Source organism: Anabrus simplex, chromosome 1, assembly GCF_040414725.1.
Source record: "Anabrus simplex isolate iqAnaSimp1 chromosome 1, ASM4041472v1, whole genome shotgun sequence".
NCBI lineage: Eukaryota > Metazoa > Arthropoda > Insecta > Orthoptera > Tettigoniidae > Anabrus > Anabrus simplex.
Window position 1 is genome coordinate 823676414 of NC_090265.1, and position 22956 is coordinate 823699369.

Sequence of the window (22956 nt, forward strand, 5' to 3'; positions counted from 1 at the left end):
ATAATAATAATAATAATAATAATAATAATAATGGCGTGTGGTCTGCGGAGAGGCCCGATACAGGCCTGAAAGGCGACATGCATGTCTGTGAGAATAGGGTCCTAACTAGTATGAATTTTAGGCTAATGCTGAATTCGGCACACGCACTCACCCACCCGATCCATCGGAATTAACTATTGAAATTTAAAATCCCCGAATCAAACCCAGGACTCCTTGGGCCAAACGCCAGCACGCTAACCATTCAGCCATGGAACCGGGCTGAGTAGCTTAGACGGTCGAGGCGCTGCCCTTCTGACCCCAACTTGGCAGGTTCGAACCTGGCTCAGTCTGGTGGTATTTGAAGGTGCTCAAATACTCCAGCCTCGTATCGGTAGATTTACTGGCACGTAAAAGAACTCCTGCGGGACTAAATTCCGGCAACTCGGCGTCTCCGAAAACCGTAAAAGTAGTTAGTGGGACGTAAAGCAAATAACATTATTATTATTATTATTATTATTATTATTATTATTATCATTATTAAGTAAATAGAGACAAGCAGTAGGGCCAAAAGACGATCATAAATACCCAACACCACCTAAGGAACATAACCAAACACGTCTGAAATGCCCTCCACGGCCGTGAATCGAACTCGGGACGTATGAACTAAAAGCCACGGCCGCTTCCTCCTAACTCCTAGCCCCTCTCCGTCTCATCGACGCCATCAGACCTATCTTTGTCGGTGTGACTTAAAAGCCAGTTATAAAAAAAGTAACTCTGTGGTTGAGAAAGGGAGGAGGACACGATGCAAGCGTAGAGTTTCAGCCCGGGAGAATATTCATGCTATTTTTATTTCCACTGCCGTATCATACCCATCTATCTATTTATCGATCTAATGATCCAGCCGTCTGTGAGGTTGCCTGTCCATCAATGTACATAATCTGGCTGGCTAGCTATCAGGTTATCTGCACATCTATCAACTCTTGACTAGACAAACGATGACAGACTAGGCCTACGCACCACTGAACAACTTGCTCTAACCTTATGAAGGCCAGATCGTCTCACCGGATCCAACTCGCGTTGCGTGTGATAACCGGTTGAACTAGTGACCATGTTCTCCTGTTTACAGCCAGTCAACAGCATAGGAAATTGCACCCTCCCATAATACTGTCAGTAAGATCAAAATGTCTCCTCGAGAGTCTTGAAAGATTTTTTTTCCACTTTCTCTAATTCAAAACGACCGGGCGAGTTGACCGTACGGTTAGGGACACGCAGCTCTGAGCTTGCATTCGGGAGTTAGTGAGTTCGAGCCCCTCTGTCGATAGCTCTGAAGATGATTTTCCATGGTTTCCCATTTTTAATACTGGGGCTGAGCCTTAATTAAGGCCACGGGCGCTTTCTTCCCATTCCTAGGCGTTTCCTATCCCATTGTCGCCATAAGACGGTGCGACGTAAAGCAAATTGTGAAAAAAAAAAAAAAAAAAAGAAGTTGTTCAAAACGAGAAGACTGCAGGAGAGTGCAAATCATTTTATCCAGGTAAATATTCGTAAGTTTATCAAGTTCGAAATTTCCTTAGGTAATTCATAGACTCGAATACATCGGTGGCTATTATAAAACGATGAAATCATGATAATGAACCGGTGAAATAATGTTTTCTTTTCCAGTTGCTTTACTTCGCAGCGACGCAAATAGTTCTTATGACGACGATGGGATAGGGAAGGAAGCGGCCGTGGTCGCAGCCCTAGCATTTACCTGGTGTGAAAATGGGGAACCAAGGAAAACCATCTTGAGGGCTGCCGACAGGGTTCAAACCCACTATCTCCCGAACGTAAACTCACAGCTTCTATTTATAAAGATTATGTATTTTCGTCAGTAATCTTTGGATGAGAAAGAAGAGAAGACACTTGCTCGGTGTAGTTTCATCAGTCCAGTTTGGAAAAATGATGGTATTTTTCAGGACGCGCTGAAAATGGTTTCATAAATATTTAACGTTGAAGTGCCATATCCTTAATTTCTTTGAATCTCGCGTTGAATTGATCGTGCAAATTCTGTAGCGACTTCTGGTACTCTCCAAACATTTTTGTAAGTAGATAAATGTAATGATATTAATGAAGGAAAATAGTCAACATTTTCGGTTTTAAGTTGATTTTTATATAACAAACTCTGCATTTTAAAAGTCTTAATTTTATCACACACGGTCCTAATCAACTTGTTTATCCTTTGCAACGAAGTATATTTTACTAATCATTTTGGCGTGGTTAAACTCTCGTTATTTTTTCGTTTTCTATAGTTTTGCTTTATTATTGGTTTCATATTTGGTTTGTTTTATTCATCCAAATGAAGAGAAAGTTCGTCATGGCGTGTTTCATTCCGAGTTCTGTAAATACGAGAGAGCTCTCAGGCAGGATCTCAGGTTCCCATTTTCTTCATACCGCTTCATTATTCTGTCAAAACGTTCGTCATTCTTGACATGTTTCTTCTTTCTCTTTGAACTTGCAATGCTTAGTTCTTACTTTATAAAGGAGCAGTTGGTCTTCTCCACCTTTCTTTTCCAAGACATCACCACATCTTTTGTTCTAGGTTTTGGTCTTCCTAAGAGCGTACTCAAAAGGTTGTTCCCAACCTCGACATAATTTGTTGTCCTGTGACGCCTTTGGTGATAGTTCCATATTTCTATTGAAAGCCCGGGTTCTCCATTCAGTTCTCAACAAAGTTTTCAAAAACATACTTGGCTGACCCGCGGAGGAATTCCAGTCTTATACTAATCATCTGACGTCAAGTAGCAAGGAATGTCAGTGGTATGAAATGTCCGGACACCTCATCACACATGCAGACACGCCAGCTAGGAGGAAATAGAAATAAATAGACTATAGCGTAAATAAAATTGCCACCATTGCTTCTTTAAAGATCTTAAAGTAAGGCACTGCAATTCAGTGATGAAATCAGGATATCTTTACGCAAGTGAATGTTTAGTTTTAATAATAATGTCATTTGCTTTACGTCCCACTAACTACTTTTTAAGGTCTTCGGAGACGCCGAGGTGCCGGAATTTAGTCCCGCAGGAGTTCTTTTACGTGCCTGTCGTATTTGAGCACCTTCAAATACCACAGGACTGAGCCAGGATCGAACCTGCCAAGTTGGGGTTAGAAGGCCAGCGCCTTAACCGTCTGAGCCACTCAGGTCGGCAATGTTTAGTTTTGAACTGTAATTTAGATAAGCTGGAAGCAGGCCTACTAGAAGGAAGAATCATGAGAAAAATCTCAGGACTAATAAAAAATTACAGAAAAATGGAAAATATGAAGTAATAGGGACATATATGAGAACAACAAGAAAAATGAGATTGCTATTTTATGTTGAAATCATTGCTTAGCAGACAAAGTAGGGGTTCGCGTACTACGAAAAACTTATAATTAAGCAATTACCTCAATTGTGCCTAAAGGTGAAGGGCTAAAGCAGGGCCTCTCAAACGTCCAAAATCTCACGCGTGCAGATCGAGGCGCAAGAGCTCCGTGCACTGTGCATCGGTGCCGCTCGGCATGGCTCGGATCAACGCTTCGTCTCTGGGCTGCTCGGAAAAGCTCGGCTCTACTCGGCTATACTCGGCTCAACTCAGCGCGGATTTGGAGCGCTACGGCGCAAGTGGGGCAGAAGGAGACAGGCGGAGCGAGCGAGACAGGCGTGGGGAAAGAGAGAGTAAGTGCTATTGCTCCATATCGAGGAGTGGGGGGTCTGCACTCTGGTCAACCAAGCCAAGTCGTTTCTTGCACTGTGCACAGCGCATGCACCCTGAGAGGCCCTGGGCTAAAGGGTCCAGAAATGTTTCAAATTGTGAGTATTGGATGGCTCTATCAAACTATTAAAAAAAATTGAGAATCACTTCCGGCCTAAATGCATTTCCGGAAAAAAACAGTCTAAAATCGCTTCTTACTTTACCAGTATTCTTTTTGATTCAAATCCTAGCCAAATTAACTTATCTATATAATTATTGCTATAATGCGTTCCTTGCTTCAATAAACTCAGTTTTTTGATTTTTTCGAAAAATGACCACACCGAATGTAGTTATAAGGGCTGAAGTGAATCTCTGTGTTGACTCACATTAGCGCTCGTGGTGGTGCCTACCTGAAACAATGCACTGACACACAATAGCACTCGTAGTGGTAGAAAAAAAGCAAACTGCTAATCTAATCGACCGGATAACGATGATTAAGAAAATGATTGTAATTTTTAGGAATAAGTAAGGAATATATTCTCATACTTTATTATATTTTATTTACCTAAAATTCGCAGCTCATATCTCTAGGATGCTTTCGACGCTGAATTGCTTGCCTGAAGGGCTAGAACTGTGGTTTTCTTGGACATATCTATAGAACGGGTGATAACAGAACCTTTGGGAGGAAAAGTGAACAACGAGCTGGATATATGAGGTCAAGAAAGATTTAGAAGGATATTTAAAAAAAAAATTAAGAATCGAAGGATTCTAAGGAAGAATGGAAAGGAAACCCGGGCCAAAGTGGTCTTAGGAGAGAAGAATAAAACGTAGTGCAATGTTGAAAGAATACTGAAGAGAACGGAAGAGGATGAACTGTAATTGGCAAGTGGTCCCTAGCAGGCCTCACCATAAAGAAAAAAAGAAGAGTTAGAAAATTGGCACCGTTACTCTTGATCACTTCCAATTCCAAACAGAATTCTGGCTCGTAAAATCCAAATTAGGACACATTTTCATTTCTAATATTTTTCACCTTTCTTTTTCCGCAGGGCCTCTCAGGGTGCATGCATCGGTGTATTGCGCGGCGCAAGGTGATACTTGGCTAGGTCAGGGCGAGTAAATTAACAAGTGTTGGAACTTCCATAAGGCTCCGTTGTCCAGAGATTGTAGTTCCATTTTTCAACACCACGCGACGCACGAATCTTTTGGCCTGAACGAGTAGCTGTTGAGCGCACTGTTGTGTAGTCACGACGCACTGTATTCGAGGGTGCAATATTGTTTACGTGTAAACTGAGTGGTGTTATTAAGTGTAATCATCATCGTGAACATGCCAGGTTGTTAGTCTGGGTATAGTAAAGGGGATGGTAGGCACTTGTTTAGACCTAAGCAAAATTGGTTGAGTGAATGGAACAGAAATATTCCAAGGAGTGACAGACTGTTAACTTCGAGCGATCGTGTGTGTGACATACATTTTAGTGACGACATGCTAACCAAATTGGATACTTTAATTATAGATGGAAAAACAGTGGAATTGGTTCGTAGGAGGTGGAAGTTAACAGAGAATGCTGTGCAACATAATTTTCCGGGAGTACCCAACTACTTCATCATATATACGTTCCAATGAAAGGAATTTATATTTTTCTCTACAGCAAACTGTGAGGATGTTGTTTACCACAAGCTGTAAAAGTAGGGGGGTAAAGGAAAATATTCATGGACAGATAAGGGACACTATTACACTGACGGAGATTGAACCGGGCCTCAGTTAATAAGAACAGTTCAGCTTGTGTATTATTTATGTGGCTAGTTGATTCACACTGTGGCGAAGAAACTTGTACCTTCCAATGAGTGTGTGAAATCATTAGAATGTGATTCTGAAACTCATTGTGTCCATAGCGATGTGAGCGTTCTTTCCAAATTACGGTACTTTGGCGTTATTGACTCTAAATGCCTCAAATATCCTTCGTTAGCCTTGTATGACGTGACGAAACGTATAGACGCTACAGTGGAAGAAACACTGAAAGGAGAAGGCGCGATGTGGGGCGATATATTTTCATACTGTGTAGAGATGATATACGAACCTCCAGTAATTCGAAATTTGTGCCCAAAATTGTATTCCAGTACATTAAGTGCAGATTTATTTTTCGGGCAAAGGGAATATCAAGAGAGGCGAAGTCCAGGTCATCTTCTAAAGCAGCAAAAAAAGGTATTGAAAGTTTCTTCCAAATAGAGGTAAGCATTTTTTTTGGTGTTTGTCCTGCATTACATTTTTTACCATTTATAAATAAACCTAGTACTTTAGGCGTTATATAGCACTCCCAATAATAATTGCATTAATGACTATTTAAATTATGTACAGTAGCTCCAGTTATATCATGTTAAGGTATGTATTAGGCTATTGCAGTCGCGTTTTAGGCCAACTAACATTAACTCCACCTTGCGGCGGGAACGTTGAACTGCATGACTTTCACCACTTAATACTCCACTTGCCCTGGCTGGGTTGACCAGAGTGCATAGCCCCACTCCTCGATTTTGATCAATAGTGCTGTCTCTCTCTTTCCCTATGCCTGTCTCGCTCGCTCCGACTGTCTCCCCCTTCCTCACTCGCCCTGCACGCTCCTTCACTCGAGCAGAGCTTAGTCGAGCTTAGGCGAGTCGCTCCGAGACCAAACGCTGGTCCGAACCGAGCCGAGTCGGACCGATGCACGGTGCACAGAACCTCTGCGCCTCGGATTGTACTCCTGAGATTTTAGGCCTTTCAGAGGCCCTGTTTTACTGGATCTTTCAAAGTTTAGCAAAGTGTTTATCTTAATAGGGGTTGAGCAAAATTATTTCATTACTATACAACCCAATTAATTAATGGACATTATGAAAAATGTATTAATATATTGTCTTTTCTTCCTCCTTTTCAGAGCCAGCACGAGAGGAACCAAAGCATAACGGAAGTGAGTATATTTGACTTCGAATTGATTATATTAGCCTGAGAAATAATAGGTGATCTTACGTAACTTACGTGTGCCGAGTTCAAATTTGCTTTCCATTGTTCCGTATCACGTATGGATTTTTCACATCAGCCTCATCATTTCCTTTAATATCATCATTTTGGTCACATTTCACTAAATTTTGCCACTCCTTAAAGATCTGCAAGAAGATGATATAATAGGTGACCTTGAAGGACTTGCCAACAAAATAAGCATTTTTCTGAGGTTTGAGATGTTACAGGTAATTTTGAAGAATTTTAACACACTGAATTCAGTGCCGAGTCCGATTTTCTTACAGTACCATATCAAAGAATACAATATAATACTGAAGTTGTATTTTATTTACACCTAGGAGTGTTTTGCGCCCCAGTATTATATTTTTCCCGATAGTAAATCATAATATTATGTACTACACTAATTGTTATGACCGGCATTTTTTATGTGATAAAATTATTTTTATATTTCCGTAAATTTGCATAATATAAACATTTAGGATATCTTTTAAACGGTACATGATGAAGCATTTCTGTATTTCTAACTGAATTCTACACACTAACATTAGCGTTGTTCATGTATTTTGGTGTCTGGTAAAATATTTCGGACCGAGCTCGATAGCTGCAGTCGCTTAAGTGCGGCCAGTATCCAGTAATCGGGAGATAGTGGGTTCGAATCCCACTGTCGGCAGCCCTGAAGATAGTTTTCCGTGGTTTCCCATTTTCACACCTGGCAAATGCTGGGGCTGTACCTTAATTAAGGCTACGGCCGCTTCCTTCCCATTCCTAGGCCTTTCCTATCCCATCGTCACCATAAGACATATCTGTGTCGGTGTGACGTAAAGCAAATAGCAAAAAATATATGTATATATATTTCGGAACATGATGAAATGAATTAAAATGTCCTTAAATTTACATTAAATCTCCAACTTTGATATATATAAAATATCTAATTACACAAAATCTGCTATCCTCACTAGCTACGTGTGAATTATCGTCTAATGACATCTCTGTTCGTTACTAGACCTGTTGAAAGACACACTCATGGTTTTAGAGGGTCGAATGTCGTCTATCATTTTCGTCTGATGAGCTTTGAGTCAAAAATTTGAATTACGGTATCTGAGTGGAATATCAATGTATTTCCGTCTTTTCAAAATCAGCACATCGTTTTCCATATGAACCACTTATTTACACCAACACCGGGAAATCATTGGAGGCTAGTAAATAACGTAACATGTATTTTTAACCAGTACGCGTTCGTAACGATTACAGCATGTAACGACCACTGGAGATATCCAGTTACTGAAATACCATTTATAAGGTGTATGTAAAGAAAAGTAACTTTTCCTGATCGGGGATAGCTGTACAACAGGGGAATTTCAAAGTTCAAAAATATATAAGCTCATTTTATCCTAAGATAAACAGTCTGAAAATGATCTATTAGATGCTGTTACCGTGCAGTACCCCTTGTTCTGTCCGACTCGTTGGCTAAATGGTCAGCGTACTGGCCTTCGGTTCAGAGGGTCCCGGGTTCGATTCCCGTCTGGGTCGGGGAATTTAACCTTCATTGGTTAATTCCAATGCCTCGGGGGCTGGGTTCTTGTGTTGTCCCCAACATCCCTGCTACTCTCACACCACACAACACTATCCTCCACCACAATAACACGCTGTTACCTACACATGGCAGATGCCGCTCACCCTCACCGGAGGGTCTACCTTACAAGAGCTGCACTCAGCTAGAAATAGTCACACAAAATTAAATTAATTATTACCCCTTGCGGTTTTTCTCTCCCTCTCTCTCTTTTATTTGATTGAGTGACACAGAGAGCACGTGGAGTGTCGAGACTTTTGACTGTGTCTCAGAAACAGACTACATCAGCTGGGGTTGAACACGAAAACTTCGGATCATGAGTCAGTGACCATCGTAACGGCTCGCTTGATGTCGGCATATTTAATCCTCGATCACGAAACATCTACTGATGGCTCGCTTGAACATGTTTGTTTTTCGACTGTGGAAACGCAGGAGAATCTCTCTAAAAAAAAAGCACAACAATAACACCAATCCACTGTCTTTCCTGTTGTTGCAGGTTATGTAAGCACTCGTCTGCTCACGTCCAGCTGGTCACTTGGTGATTCTCTGAAAATGAATGACGCGCTGTCTCCTTTTGACGCATGTTTCCGCTCCAGCATACACGTCGTCTGTTTTAATTCATCAGCTATACAAGCTTAGGTTGTGGTATTAGCAACCTGGACTGACCAACAATAATTGTATGAATTATTTATCGGCTATCCTTACATAAATTCTGCGATCACTAGCTGCGCATGAATTATCGCCTAATGACATCTCTCTTCGTTACTAGAGCTGTTGAAAGACACACTAATGATTTTAGAGGGTCGAATGGGTTATACCATTTTCGTCTGATGAGATTTGAGTCAAAAATTTTAACCACCTGAGAGGAATATGAATGTGTCCCAAAGTGTCCAAACGTAAAATGAATATTCAGGTCACGTCTCACTCCGAATCTCCAAGTACAAGCGAATGAATAAATTAGAATAGAATGGAATAAATTTCTCTCCTATTACGGATGACCAACATCTCGAGAAAACATCTTACTTATCATCATCATTAACACACAGTTAGTTTATAATAAACCCCGGTGGGTGGGGGACGCAAACGAAGAATACACCCTGTCGTAGGAGGCGACTAAAAAGGGCGACCAAGGGATGATTGAATTAGAACCATGAGACTACTTGTAATTAGTACAATCACGCGAGGTACACCATGGATCGCCTTTACTTGCGAGTAGTACCACTATACCTAACATATAATAATTTCGTGTGGCTATTTCTAGCCGGGTGCAGTCCTTGTAAGGCAGACCCTCCGATAAGGTTGGGTGGCATTTGCCATGTGTAGGTAACTGCGTGTTATTGTGGTGGAGGATAGTGTTACGTGTGGTGTGTGGTTTGCAGGGATGGTGTGGATAGCACAAACACCCAGCCCCCCGAGCCATGGGAATTAACCAATGAAGGTTAAAATCCCCGACCCAGCCGGGAATCGAACGCGGGATCCTCTGAACCGAAGGCCAGTACGCTGACCATTCAGCTAACGAGTCGGACACTATGTTAGGTACACAATATGTTTGTGGTTAGTAGCAACAGAGGGTGAATCGGTATGGGTTTTACAGTACCCGTGATTAGTACCACTCTATGCTGAACACCACGGGCTTACGTTGCGCGCTATCTGTAATAAATACCACTATATGAGCGACACCGTGGGTCTGCGGTGACTGTGATTAGTACCCACTATGTGAGGAATACCACGAGATAGTACGAGTACCTGTGATTAGTAACACAATGCGTGGAACACCGTAAGTGTACGTTACTCATGATTAGTACCGCTACATGAGAAATACCATGGTTCTTACTTTCCTGGCGATAACTATAATTATGAGGGCCCGTTGACCTGGAGTTCGGACCCCTTTAGACAACAAGCATCATCGATTCAGGATTGTACTTTGGAAGCAGCCCCTTGGTCAGTACATACCATTGTTTTAATATAGTTTCTGGAATTATTTTTAACTTTCAGTGTTGTGAGCTCGATGCGCTGATTATTTTAAATTCATATTAATCTACTTATTCTTCATCATCGCGTTTTGAATTCTGGTCAGTGGATGAGTTTTGGACTTTTGTAATGAATTGTCATTACATTTCGTATCATTTCGTACCATTAGAAGGCCGATGACCTATATATTAGGCCCCTTTAAATGACAAGCATTATCATCATCATCAGTTTATAATACAAATTACTAAAGATATTCCAACTAATAAAATGTTACTAAGTCCGCCTCTGTAGTGTAGTGGTTAATGCGATTAGCTGCCACCATCGGAGGGCCCGGGTTCGATTCCCGGCTCGGCCACGAAATTTGAAAAGTGGTACGAGCGCTGGAACGGGGTTTACTCAGCCTCGGGAGGTCAACTGAGTAGAGGTGGGTTCGATTACCATCTCAGCCATCCTGAAAGTGCTTTTCCGTGGTTTCCCACTTCTCCTCCAGGCAAATGCCGGGATGGCACCTAACTTAAGGCCACGGCCGTTTCCTTCCCTCCTCCTTGTCTATCCCTTCCAATCTTCCCATCCCCCACAAGGCCCCTATTCAGCATAGCAGGTGAGGCCTCCTGGGCGAGGTACTGGTCATACTCCCCAGTTGTATCCCCGACCCAATGTCTCACGCTCCAGGACACTGCCCATGAGGCGGTAGAGGTGGGATCCTTCGGTGGGTCCGAGGGAGAAACCAACCCTGGAGGGTAAGCAGATGAAGAAAGAAATACAATTTTACAAAAATACAAAAATAAATAATTGACTTATCCTGAAAATCCTTGGACGTTTTCATAAGAATGGGAAAGAAACATAGGCAAGGGGACTTTCAATACTGTCTTGGATCGGACGCTCTTGTAGAGAGTGACTCATGACAGTACCTTGGAATCCACGTACTAGGTGTATGCATAATTTTTGCTGGTTTTTGTGCTAAAGAAAACACGTAATTTTCAAGGGGAATTAATTTCTTTGTTCAAAATATTGGTCTTCGGTTTCTACACACTTCGCCCATCTTTCAGGTAAGTTATGAATACCATGCCAGAAAAACTGCTTGTCTTTTGCGGCAAACCATTCGTCGAGCCATTTTCCAACTTCCTTGAAATTGCTGAAGTGCTGCTCAGCGCGCGCGTGCCCCATGGATGCGAAGAGGCGATAGTCAGATGGCGCCAGGTCGGGGCAGTACGGCGGGCGCGGAAGAATGTCCCATCCAAGCGATTTCAAGGTGTCTTTCACCAGTTTTGCTGTGTAAGACGTGTATTGTCGTGTAAGAAAATCACTTTGCCATGTCTTCTGGCACATTCCGGCCGTCTTTCAATCAATGCCTGATTTAAATTAATCATTTGTTGGCGATAGTGTTATGCATTAACGGTTTCGCCGGGCCTCAAGAGTCTTCGCATATTTGTGATCTTCCAGAGCGCTCACTGTCTTTCACACTGAAATCACCACGTTTACATTGTCGAAATCATGTCTCACATGTTCTAATCGATGGAGCGTGTTGACCATATGTTTCTTCCAGCAAACGATGCCTTTCCACAGCATTTTTCTTTTGATTAAAGAAGGAAAACAATGTGTGTCGCAAATGTTCTTTTTCAGGCACAAACGCCGACATGATCACTGAACGATACAACACAGACGCTAGAGATTGGCGGACTCAACTTGTGTGTATTTTAGTAGATTAATGTCAGACGAACAAACTGACGTATGTGTCAAATTCATACGCTGCGTATTCTTAGTGAAACCGCAAAAGAGTTATACACACACCTGGTAAAGAGAGATCTAAAATGGGACACCTACGTAGGAAGTGTAATTTCTAAAGAGTTCAAGTCCTTACACTTCATGATGATGGTGCTAAAGGACAGCAGTTCCCAGGCGAAGGCGCAGGGCTCCATATCACTCATTACGCCAGTCCTGGAATAGGGAGCAGCCGTATGGGATCCACACCAAACAGGAATCATTAGTAAACTTGAGCTGGTACAGCGAAAGGCTGCAAGATTCTTGCTTGATGATTTCAATCCTAGAAGTACTGTCATAGTTGTGATAGAAAAACTTGGCTGGGTGACGCTGGGGACTAGAAGAAAACGAACACGGTTATGTGCCATGTATAATGCTTATACGAATAAGCCAGCTTGGGGAAATACTAGACTAGAAAAGCCTTGTTACAAAAGTAGGACATATCATCCGCGTAAAGTCAAAGGTAGATCGCAGAAAACTGTGGTAAATATTCGTTCGTAAATCGAGGAATTTTGATATTTGGAATTCATTACCTGCAGCTGTCTTAGAGCCTTTTCACAAAAGTGTAAAATGTTTCAAGAATAGACTCCAGCATTCTGTAAATTGTCTGTGCATTTCAAGTTATATTTTGATGTACCGCTCAATCCACTGTAAATCATAGCATTAATGTATTGAGGAATCTGAATTATTTAAGGTAAGTGTGAATTTGTTTATGAACGAATTGTATTTACAGTTGTATGATGAAATGAAATGGCGTATGGCGTTTATTGCCGGGAGTGTCCGAATACATGTTCGGCTCGCCAGGTACAGGTGTTTCTATTTGACACCCGTAGTCGACCTGCGCGTCGTGATGAGGATGAAATGATGATGAAGACGACACATACACCCAGTCCCCGTGCCAGAGAAATTAACCAATGGTGGTTAAAATTCCCGACACTGCCGGGAATCGAACCTGGGGCCACTGTGACCAATGGCATTTAGCCATGGAATCGAAAAGTTGTATGATAATAGTTATTGTAAACATTTTGAAATACGTAAGGTACGTGTGAATTTGCATACGACGGGGTTGTAATGTTAAGCTAGTTTTATTTTTGCTATTGGCTTTACGTCGCACTGACCCAGATAGGTCTTCTGGCGATGATGGGACAGGAAAGGGCTAGGACTGGGAAGGAAGTGGCCGTGGCCTTAATTACGGTACAGCCCCAGCATTTTCCTGGTGTAAAAATGGGAAACCACGGTAAACCATCTTCAGGGCTGCTGACAGTGGGGTTCGAAGCTAGTTTTAAGTTTACTTCATTGTCATACTACTGTAAGTGATCAGTGCCACCGAGATAGTTCTCAGTTGTGATGTATCTGTTAATAATAATAATAATAATAATAATAATAATAATAATAATAATAATAATCTCCTACCAGTTTTCCTCATATCTATGGGGACGCAGGTGCGAACTGGGTCGAATATGTGGATTTGGCCCTGTTTTACAGCCGGATGCCCTTCCTGACGCCGACTATATGTGGAGGGATGCAATTACTGTGGCGTGTTTATGTGCTGGTTGGTGTGGTGTGTTGTCTGAATATGAAGAGGAGAATGTTGGGAGAGACACAAGCACCCAGTCCCCGAGCCAGAAGAATTAAACAGACAAAATTAAGTTCGCCTACCCGGCCGGGAATCGAACCCCAGGACCCTCTGAATCGAGGGCCAGTACGCTAACCATTCATCCAAGGAGCCGAACTATATTTCACATTGTCCAGAAAGAACCTGCATTTTAGTTACAAAACTGCTTAGAAAACCCCTAGTGTTTATTTTATACTTTCAGTCGCTTAAGTGCGGCCGGTATCCAGTATTCGGGAGATAGTGGGTTCGAACCCCACTGTCGGTAGCCCTGAAGATAGTTTCCCGTGGTTTCCCATTTTTACACCAGGCAAATGCTGGGGCTGTACCTTGATTAAGGCCACGGCCGCTTCCTTCCCATTCCTAGCCCTTTCCTCTCCCATCGTCACCATAAGACCTCTCTGTGTCGGTGCGACGTAAAACAACTTGTAAAAAACTTGTATTTTATATATTTTTTAGTTTACTCACTGTAGAGGAAGTTCTCAAATAAGCACTCAGTTCTGGATGCATTATTGGAACCTATCAGGTCCAACTAGATTGCGTATTTTATAACATTGCTGTTGTAAAAAATATCTCCTTCAAGGTCTCCTTCATATTTTTGTATGTTATTCATAGCGCTAATATTTTGTGACCCTATCACACTCAAGATTATTAAAGCCAATTCATCTGCGTGACGTACCGTTGCGAATACATCCTCATAACACGTCCAATACAAAAGAATTCATGGGTACTTGTTAAGCGAGTGAGCAAGCCAAAAGTGCCTTATTTATTTCCTCGTATAACTCTCAGGTCGATTTACACAGGCCGTGGTCAGGAGGCGTTGCAAACCAAAGCCCCTGTTGGCTCGCGGTTCTGCTCGTGCGATAATCAATCCTAATTATTCCGTCATCCTACCAGCTATGATTTATGAATATGCCACCACAAGTAGCATAATTCGTGGATATTATAAGTTGGACCAACACACATTAAGGAGCAGCTCGTACGAATCCTTCTGGAAGTGACTTATGTTTGGAACTCACTAATTATAAAATATATCACATTTCGATTGTGGGCACATACACAAGACGAAGGCGGAGGGGCGTTCACTCTAGAAATTTGAATTAAAAATGGAATCATTTATTACACCTCAGAAATATATATCAATACAAAATTATAGTCAGATTCACATTTGCGTTCATCCTACGAATCAATTATTTAATCAGAATGTAATGAATACAGTTTAATAGAGACCAATGCCAGCAATTCCATCTACTTGCTTCAATTCTTAGTAGTTTACACATCATTTATTTAACTTCCTTTTGTGTTGATAAGTAAAGTTACTTGACTTGTTTGGCGATATAAGATGTGCATTGTAATTACATACATACATATATCTTGATTATTCACTGTTATGGATTTCAGCGTTCAATCTGCAAGCCTCTGTGAATTTATTAACCACCGCCACAATCCTCTATTTGTAACGAGTCCTGTGGCCTCGTTTAGTTTTGTACCTCCTATCTGTACAAACTTAAAATTATTCAATAAAGTACTTAGCCAAGAGGTCGAGACCCCCTCCCAGCTTCTTCACCGAATCAAACCCCCATCCCCCCTCTCCCAACACCATCAAACCACCAAACCCGCCGAATCTCCTGGCCAGTTGGCTAGTTGGCCCGCCCTTCTACTTTGGGGAAGGGAATGATAACGTTCCCTAGGTCCTAGAAACTGAGTCTATCACCAGGCGAGTTGGCCGTTCGGTTAGCTTTCATTCGGGAGATAACGTCAAATAAAAGCATATTCGAGAGGGGTGTAAATAGTCTCGTAATGATAACTTGATGTGAAGTGGTTATACCACCATCTTGACCCACGATGTTTTGGCTATGAACATGGACATTCTCATGGTTTTCTATTTGGACAGTTATTAGTAGGCTGTGTAACTGATCTTGTTATCCTTTGTTATGTTTGTTATGTTTTATCATGAAAGTTTACAGTTGTTAATTAGTCTGTTGACAGTATTAGTGAAATTCCCTCAGTGTGGCTGTATCTTGTTGTTTGGAATAAATAAATAAATAAATAAATAAATAAATAAATAAATTGTGTGTTCAAGCCTCACTGTCGGCAGCCATGAAGATGGTTTTCCGTTGTTTCCCATTTTCACACCAGGCAAATTCTGGGGCTATACATTAATTAAGGCCACGGCCGCTTCCTTCCCACTCCTAAACCGTTCCTATCCCATCGTCGCCGTAAGACGTAACTTTGTCGGTGCAACGTAAAGCAGTTGTAAAAAGAAATAAACCTATCTGTATCGGTGCGACGTAAACAGATTGTTAAAAAACTGAGTCTCTCCATCGTTATTTTGGTCTCCTCTACTTCCCTTACCCTCCATAAGAGTCCATTATTCTCCTAGTTACACTATCTTCCTCCATTTGCCTCACATGTCCCCACCAGCGAAGCCGGTTTATGCGTACCGTCCCGCATTTTAAGTTGTTTTGTAAATGTCCCGCAATAGTCTCATTTTCTACCCGAGCGAATTTTCGTGTTATTGTCACCGGTAGGAATTTTCACAATACACAACTGTGCTGCCATCAAGCTTCAATTAAACACAGCATAACCGTTGCCAACAGTATGATCTTTGAAAGTGCAAAGAAGCGGGGTATAGCATCTTTGGAGAGGCGTTCCGGATCTAATGAATGACAAAGACATTTTGGCTTAGCAAGAAGTGACGATAAAAACATTTCAAGCAAGATAAATGATGTAACAGTTGTACTTACGTTGAGGTTTTCAGTATTTCTATACCGGGCGAGTTGGCCGTGCGCGTAGAGGCGCGCGGCTGTGAGCTTGCATCCAGGAGAGCGTGGGTTCGAGCCCCACGATCGGCAGCCCTGAAGATGGTTTTCCGTGGTTTCCCATTTTCACACCAGGCAAATGCTGGGGCTGTACCTTAATTAAGGCCACGGCCGCTTCCTTCCAACTCCTAGGCCTTTCCTGTCCCATCGTCGCCATAAGACCTATATATGTCGGTGCGACGTAAAGCAACTAGGAAAAAAAACGTATTTCTATATATAGTAGTTATAACTAGAGGTTGAAATTTAAAACAAGTGGTGCTGTTTGTTGTTTAAATTAGCCTAACACCTCGGTCATCGGTCCAACAAGTGCTCTTGAAAAGTATTTCAGATAAATGATAGAACTAAGAATTGCCACGGATATGTAATTTTTCCTCTATTTTCCAATTTTGTAAAACTTATGATAACATTTAGACTGTAAAATAATCAATATTTATTTTATTATTTCAGGGTGTGGGGTCTGGCTGCATGGGGTTCCGGGTTCGATTCCCGGCAGGGTCGAGAATTTCAACCATTATTAGATGATTCCGTTGGCACGGGGGCTGGGTGTATGTCTCGTCTTCATCATCATTTCATCCTTATCAGGACGCACAGGTCGCCTACGGGCGTCAAATCAAACATGTCCTCGGACACTCCCGGCACTAAAAGCCGTACGCCATTTCATTTCCGAACTTGGTGACTTTTAGGCTACATGTTTTCATTTAGATAAAGGTTCTTCAACCCACAAACTGGAAAAGAAACAGTACAATCAAGATGAGTGAAATGTACTTTTCTATGTTGTTATCAGTACGTGTACTCTTGGTAAAAAAAAAAGAAGGAAAACTGACAAGGGAATGCTTTGAGAACGTTAGAATGTTTGCCTTTTTACAATTAGAGCTAAAAATGTAGCTGCCCCCCCCCCCCCGAAAATTGTGGAATGTCCCCCATTTTTGACTGTTTTCTTTTTCACTCCTTCCTTCAACAGTTGGTCATCGTACGCGTACTGCTTTATCCATCCAGTTCATTCCTAACTTAGCCTGTATTTCTTAATTCCGGGTAGGTTACCCTCCTGCCATTGATCCAGGAATGCCTCTCTACCTTCATGTCTGTTACTTCTAAGTTATGAATAAGATATCCTGAGTCCACCCAGCTTTCACTCCCCCCCTTTTTTTTTTGCTATTTGTTTTACGTCGCACCGACACAGATAGGTCTTAAGGCGACGACGGGATAGGAAAGGCCTAGGAATGGGAAGGAAGCGACCATGGCCTTAATTAAGGAACAGCTCCAGCATTTGCCTGATGTGAAAACGAGAAACCACGGAAAACCATCTTCAGGGCTGCCGACAGTGGGGTTCGAACCCACTATCTCCAGGATGCAAGCTCACAGCTGCGCGATCCTAACCGCACGGCCAACTCACCCGGTTTTCACTCCCTTAAAGCAAAGTTGGTCTGAAAACAGTCCGATGTAAAGGTAGTTTCGTCCGAGAGATGACATCCTGCTTACAGAATACTGTTGATCAAATGAGAGGTCACTGCATGTCATGGCAATCACGTGTGTCAATTATTACCTCTCTATCTCCAATATTCCGTGAAATATTGCCTCGTCAAAACTTGTGGGTCACCCTGTACTTTATAGCACGGAGCGCTCGTCGCGAACTCAAAGGGTGAATGAGTATTCAGAGTAAAACTGATTGTACATTGAATACTCAGTCCGAAGGCTGATTGGTTCCTCAACAACCCTGTCACTAGCTGTCATAGATGGCCTAGGCGTTAGTGAAGATGCTTACAAGGAAAATGAAGAGTGCGATAGTTTCCCGTTGTTTCCTCACCGTGCCAGACGTTGCTAAGTCCACTGAAACGAACGCACCAACCGACCCCATGAGTGGCATTTTCACACCGTTCATAACAGTGAGTGGCCTGCAAAAGTAATGGCATTAGAAGCAACACTCATACCTCAGTCACCAGATCAATGAAAGGATAACTCTCTCTAATCGCTTTGCTCATGACTGAGAATCGGGACCTCATACCATTTTTTGTCAATTTGTTATGGACCTAATTTGCTACTTCCATTGCTGTAAATTTTCTGCCTCTCGTATGATCTTCCTCAAAGGCATATGGGCGACTCCTACACCTGATCAGCACAACTGCTTGGTGTTCTTCCTCTTGGTGTTTTATCATTGACTGTTCCCTCTACTATAGTCTTTTCATACCTAGCTTATTCTTGATCGACACATTCGTTCTTCTCTGTGTCCATGGTATTCTTAACATTCTTCACCAGCACCACGTGTTAAAGTACGCTGGTATTCACTAGCTTTGATAGTCCAGGTTTCACAACCGTACAAGAAGATGGAAAACACGAGAGTCTGCACCAAGCGGAGTTTGGTGTTTCTAGATATTCATCTGTCACGCCAAACGTTCTTCAACTTTTCCATTGCTCAGTGTCCAAGAGGTGTTCTTCCTTTCCACAGCTACCCTCATCACTCAGTGACAGTGCATTGCAAATACTAGGTCTCGCCAGAAGGGCCAGGGTAAAAAGATTAGTTAAAGAAAAAACCCTTTACGAATAACCTGGGAAATCAGTGAATTTGAATTTTTTTCGCTCATGGCTGACATCTTCCGTAAAGGTCTTTGAATAAGTATTTCCAAGGTTTTTTTCTCTCAGAAAATGGCTCTATTTTATAGCGCTACTCGAATGTAACTTTCCCCAAGGGACATATTTCCTACATAACTTGTCAGTCATCACTTGTATGTTGGACCGATCAGGTGGATGCGTAATTTGCGTCACGTAGCCATCAGCTTTTATTGGAACTCCACTGCCGGCAACCCTGGAAATGATTTCCGTGGTTTCCCATTTTACACCAGGCAAATGCTGGGGCTGTACTTTAATTAAGGCCATGATCGCTTCCTTCACGCTCCTAGCCCTTTCCTATTCCATCGCCGCCATTTAAGACCTGTCCGCGTCAGTGCGACGTAAAACAAATTGTTAAAATCTTGTATGTTGGTCCATTGTGTCAAGTTCCCCAAGCTGGTGATGGTAGGATCAGAATGAAGGCATCTAGCCTTGTACTTGAAAGGTCTTAAGTTCAAGTCGAGGATTTTAACCTTCGAGTATTTGGAATGCACGCTTTATGTCTATTCCACACCTGGAGGAATACAGGAAGGCGTCATTGCCCCTGCTAAAGAAACACATTAACGATAATATGGTCGGTCGTATGGCTCATTTTATGATTACGATGGGAAGGACATCAGAGTCGCAAGCACCTGATCCAGCCGATAACCTCGTTAAGTACTGTATATTTAGTGTTAGTAAACACACACACACTCCTCCCACCCCTAGCACAAATTCTCAGGATCGTGATTTTCAAAGGAGGCTATTGTTCAATTTTCTCCATCTCTTGTGAACCTCGGCTAGACGTGCTGCACGAGATTTGTTACTATTGTTTTATTTTTGTGCTTTTTTACGTTGCACTGACTGGTGACCATGGGTTAGGAATTGAGATGAAGCGACCGTGGTCTTAATGGCCAGCTGTCAAAAATGGGAAACCACGAAAAGCTATCTTCAGAGCATGCCTTCAAGTTGGAAAACAGTGGAGTTCGAACCAAACCATGGTATTCCAAGTAGGAAAACGTCATACTGTAACTGACTTTTCATTCTGCGTGTTGTGTACAAGCGATTTCGATACAGTGTTTGGTACCGAAATGTTAATTATGTGTTCTCAAGTCGGTCGTAAGCCACGTGGAGGTTTAGCAACACCCTCTAACAAAGTTCATTTGAAGTCGCCTGCGATGGAATCTGATTGGCCGATAAAATGAGAACGGCGCGAGATATCGAATTATTTCTCTCGCATTATTATTGTGTCATTATGATCAAACCTATAACGCCCAAATACCAGGTTTATAGAATTTAGGACACAAATCATACAACGACAGAGTGACCAACATAAGAGCATGGAATTAGATTGGGAAATATTTTCATGACGACTGGGATTCTGACACTATTCCTGAAAAAGACCGTATCTGATTTAGTAATATAGGGTGGTCGGAAAAAACGTGAGCGGGGTATATAGCCGTTATCAGGTTGGCCATACTGATAAATAATTTGAAAAAATTCGACATCTAGCGCTATTTTCATTTTATCAGTTGCTGAAGTTAGGCCATATCCCATCGCGGGCGACTTCATATCAGCTTTGCGAGAGGGTGTTGCAAAATAAGCACGTAGCTTAAGACTGGCTTGAGAACCATGCCGAGAAATCAGCACCAAACACAAATACATCGTCGACTTCAGTTGGTTTCACCGTAGCGTATTTAAAGGGGGATCAAATATATACGGGATTTTTTATTTAAATCCATTTATTGAAAAACAGGCGTCCGCCTCTATAGCGTAACGGTTAGTTTTATTAGCTGCCGTCCTCGGGAGGCCGGGTTCGATTTCCGGTACTGCCAGAAATTTAAGAATGGCAGGAGGGCTTGTATGTGGTTGAAATGGCACATGCAGCTCACCTCCATTGGGGGTGTGCCTGAAAAGAGCTGCACCACCTCGGGATGAGGATACGAGTTTAGTCCGACTCGTTGGCTGAATGGTCAGCGTACTGGCCTTCGGTTGAGAGGGTCCCGGGTTCGATTCCCGGCCGGGTCGGGGATTTTAACCTTCATTGGTTAATTCAATGGCCCGGGGGCTGGGTGTTTGTGCTATCCCCAACATCCCTGCTACTCACACACCACACACAATATCCTCCACCACAATAATACGCAGTTACGTACACATGGCAGATGCCGCCCACCCTCATAAGAGCGTCTGCCTTACAAGGGCTGCACTCGGCTAGAAATAGCCACACGAAATTAAATTGAAAATTTATTTTTCCACATAGTTTCCTGTTTTGGAAATGCATTTGTTCCAGCGTATTGACAGCTTTTGATGCCCTCATCGTGAAAAGAACAGGGTCGTGGCACCAGCCAGTTGCGCATGAAGTCTTCCACATTCTCATCATCTTCGAATCATTGTACTCCTACGGCTTCTTTAAGCGGTCCAAATAAATGAAAATTGCATGGCGATAAGTCCGGGCTGTAAGGAGGATGATCAAGTGTAGTCCAGTGCATTTCCTGTAGCTTGGAGACAGAGCTGCAGAATGGGGCTATGCATTGTCGTGGACGAAGATGAACTGTCGAACTGCTTGGTCTCGTCTTTTGTGGCGCTATGCAACCCTCACCTTGTTCAACAGCTCGCAGTAGTAAACAGCATTGATTGTGCGTCGCTCATGCAAAAAATCGATCAGCAAAAAGCCTCGCCCATCGAAATAACGGTTGCAAGAACCTTGCCAGCCGACACTTTCACTGGTACTGCCTGCCCTTCCCTTACTGGCTTGTTTTGATTTGGGAGTGTGGTGGTGGACCCATGTTTCGTAGCAGGTGACGATCCGACTCAAAGTGCATCACCTTCTTCCGCAAACCTTGCTGTAAGCCTCTGACAGACCTCCAAACGTCTCAACTTCAGATTTTCGGACAAAATGTGAGGGACCCATCTGGAACACACTTTACGGAACTGTAGGTCGTTTGTGATGATTGTTTGATAGCTCCCATAACTAATTCCGACTCGTTCTGCAATTTCTGATACTCTCGCCCGTCGATCGTTGTCAATAATGTCTTTAACCGCACGAATGTTTTCGTCTGTAATGCTGGTCCGAGGACGGCAATTTTGTTTCTGATTTTCCACACGTTCTCGTCCTTCCTTGAGCGTTTTATGCCAGGCAAACACACGCATCCTTGACAATGTTTGATCACCGAACTGTGCAGTCAACCTTCCGCCACTGTAACTCCTTCACGAGCAAGAAATTTTATAATTATGCGTTGTGCATTGGAAGGGTGCACCTGTTGATCTGACATCGTGTGTGTTACTGACGAGATGGCGCAAAATATCTGACAGCACCCCCCTCCCCCACTCCTGACGGTCCCGCCTAAGCATAACACAAGCAGGAACAAAAATCCTGTTTATATTTGATCAACCTTACTAATGCGCTGTCCGGCCAGCTCGATGTTCCGTATTCCAAATTTCTCCCCTGGCGAAGTTCTTTTTCTTGCACTGGTCAGTCGAAAGCCACGTGCAGATTTAGCAATACCCTCTTGCAAAGCTCATTTGAAGTCGCCCACGATGGGAACTGATTGGCTGAGAAAATGACAAAGGCGTAGGAAATCGAATTATTTCTTTCACATTATTAATTTATCAGTAGGCCTTCGACCAACCCTATAACGCTCAAATACCAGGTTAGCGTTATTTCCGACAACCCTATATATTCTTTTAATATTTGTAGTAGCTTTTGAAATCAAGGATGCGCCATACGACAGTACACAAAACACTTGTCTGGATATTTATTCAGGTCTTCGAACAAAGCATGGAACTCGCCATTGGACGATCTTTTCATATGGATACGGTGAATCCAATATTGTCTTCCTTTATCTCTTCAAGAGCTTTGTAAATCCACACATTTGTAGAGGGTGCATCTGTACTGGAAAACGATGACTGTACAGCTGAAAATACAAATGAATGAAGGCTGAATGGGTTGGTATGTGGCACGA

At 42.5% G+C, this 22956-nt stretch overlaps 1 protein-coding gene across 1 annotated transcript in view; it reads left to right on the plus strand.

Annotated features, from left to right (window-relative positions):
- LOC136873862 (calpain-9) overlaps positions 1-22956 on the plus strand; it is a 1061895-nt gene that overhangs the window by 124835 nt on the left and 914104 nt on the right. The window contains exon 2 of the mRNA XM_068227619.1: positions 6593-6625. Within this exon, the coding sequence (XP_068083720.1) occupies positions 6593-6625 (33 nt within the window). The remainder of the gene's footprint in view (positions 1-6592; positions 6626-22956) is intronic.